At 45.6% G+C, this 2392-nt stretch overlaps 1 protein-coding gene across 8 annotated transcripts in view; it reads right to left on the bottom strand.

Annotated features, from left to right (window-relative positions):
• Klc1 (kinesin light chain 1) overlaps window positions 1–2392 on the bottom strand; it is a 65188-nt gene that overhangs the window by 30618 nt on the left and 32178 nt on the right. For all 8 annotated transcript variants that reach the window (XM_023705694.1, XM_023705692.1, XM_023705693.1 and 5 more), the window contains 2 exons: window positions 1877–1964; window positions 1192–1293 (listed from right to left, as the gene is read on the bottom strand). In XM_023705694.1, the coding sequence (XP_023561462.1) occupies window positions 1192–1293; window positions 1877–1964 (190 nt within the window). The remainder of the gene's footprint in view (window positions 1–1191; window positions 1294–1876; window positions 1965–2392) is intronic.

Raw genomic sequence — 2392 nt, forward strand, 5'->3', positions numbered from 1 at the left:
GCAATAAACTGCTTTCATCTTCTAATTCCTTGCCATAGGCTCAAAATCAAGTAATCAATCTCTCAGTATCACAAACAATCAAGAAAAATGCCAAATTAAACTACAACCCTGAGTCATTTGTGCACGGGGCCTCATTCCAACTGTCACACCCAAGCCTCTGTGACTTCCAGTGCTCTGACCCAACCAAGTCACAATGTTTCTTTTTTTTTTATTTATTTATTTATGTGTGTGTGGCCAGCTCAGCCCACCAGGGGGCGGGGCGGGCTGGCATGTGGTGCTGGGGGATTGAACCGCAGTCCCTGTGCTTTGCAGAGCTTGTTCCAAGTAGGTGCTTTAGACCACTGAGCCATCTCACCAGCCCCCCAAGTCACAATGTTTCAATGCCTGTTACCATGAAGACAGCAGCTGCTATTAAAATATCCATGACACTGATGCACCAACAGCTCTGACTTAATCTTTTTTAAAAATAATTTTACTCGGGGCTGGGGAGATGGCTCAGTGGAATAAGCGCTTCCCTGGTAAGCACAAGGGCCTGAGTTCAATCCCCAGTTTCGGAAAAAAAAATAATTTTACTGAGAAAGAAGTAGCAATGAGATAGTTTCAAAACAGGTTAGTAGTACAGTTACAATAATTAATGCAGTGCATATTGTCTTTGCAGTAGTTATTCATAATACAAGATGCAGACATGGTATCTTTCTGACTTAATCTTTAGTTGTAAAAATAATTACTTTTTTTCTTTTGAGACAGAATCTTATTAAGCAGTACAGGCTGGCCTCTAACTCGTGGCTATCCTCCTGTCTCAGCCTTCCTAGTGTTGGGATTACAGGCGTGCACCACCACGCCTAGCTCATTTCTTAACTTTGATAAAGCATATGTGGTAAACTTATTTTTAAACACTGACATGTATCTTCCTTACTGACAAACACATATCCTTGTGAGGTCACTGTCCCCAGCAATGTCACGCCCAAAGAACAGCAAGAGCGATGGAACTCCACATCAGGGAATGTGCCACCCTGAACACATGCTGCTGTAACACGGGTCTCAAGCAAGGAGCACACGGACCACCCGACTGTGTCTGGGGAGCTGTCCACCTTTCAGAATCAGTTGTTTTCAGTGAATGTTCCGAATGGCATCAGAGTGCTGCTTCTCAAAATGCTACCTCTCAGCAACTGAATCTTCCGCCGTTCATACCTTTTCTCTGATCTCCAGGGCTCTCTTACACAGCGGCTCAGCCTCCTTATACTTCCCGCGTTTGCCATACAGGACTGCAAGGTTGTTCAGAGTTGCAGCCACCTGCCAACAGGGATGCCACAGGACCGTGAGACTTCCCAACAGGCAGCTGCGTGCCACAGACCCACAGGCAGCAGCGCGCACTAAAGCACTTGTCACTGGACAAGAAGGTGACTTCAGGTCAAAGGACCAGCACAGCCTGCTGCAAGATAAATCCACAAGCGGTGCTGCAACACCAAGTTCTAAGACTAAATAGATCAGTATCAACATGATTTTGATTTTTTTAAATTTCCCTGAAAGCAACAAAGCCAATCAAAAAAGATCTATGGGTAAATCAGATCAGATTTTCATTAAAAATAATGCAAATTCCCAACAAACCAATCTAGAACGTGACATGCAGTCTGATTTGGTGCGGGTGGTGGTCCATTCACAGAGGAGCTCTCATGAATCAGGAGCAACTGGCACAGTGAGCAGCAGAGCTGCGGGCCGCGGCAGTCACTGCCCACATGGACAAAGCCCTACCTGTGCCAGCTGGGAGCAGGCAGCTGCCAGGCCCTCCCTGTTAAATTTGACACTGGGATGAGCTGGGCAAAAATATACTGGGGAATATAAAATGTAAAAGACTGAAAGAGCCAGGTATACGAACCGCAGGATGGTCCTTGCCCAGAGTTTTCTCACGGATGGCCAAGGCATCATTCAGGAGATTAGCTGCATCTTTGTATTTGTTCTGGTCCCTGAATTGAAAAACACAGAGTGAGTGTAGAGCTGTGTATGACTAACTCCAAGCTGTCTATCCACTGGCCCATGGGGCTGGGCCCCAAGTCTCACACATGAGAAGCACATACCCTAACACCCAACCCAGCCCCCAAAATCTTCAATGGAATTTTGAAGCTACAAAAATACAGATTAACGGGGCTTGTGAGATGGCTCAGTGGTCTAAAGCACCTACTTAGAACAAGCTTAACAAAGCACAGGGACCACGGTTCAATCCCCCAGCACCACATGCCAGCCAGCCCCGCCCCCTGGTGGGCTGAGCTGGGCGCACACACACACACACACACACAAATAAATAAATAAATAAATATTCAAAGAACTACTTTATTTTGTGTAAGATCATAACATATAGCAAATATTGAGAACTAAGCTTGCTTTCTTTTTTCTT

Source organism: Octodon degus, unplaced genomic scaffold (assembly GCF_000260255.1).
Source record: "Octodon degus isolate 3935 unplaced genomic scaffold, OctDeg1.0 scaffold00226, whole genome shotgun sequence".
In the NCBI taxonomy this organism is placed as follows: domain Eukaryota; kingdom Metazoa; phylum Chordata; class Mammalia; order Rodentia; family Octodontidae; genus Octodon; species Octodon degus.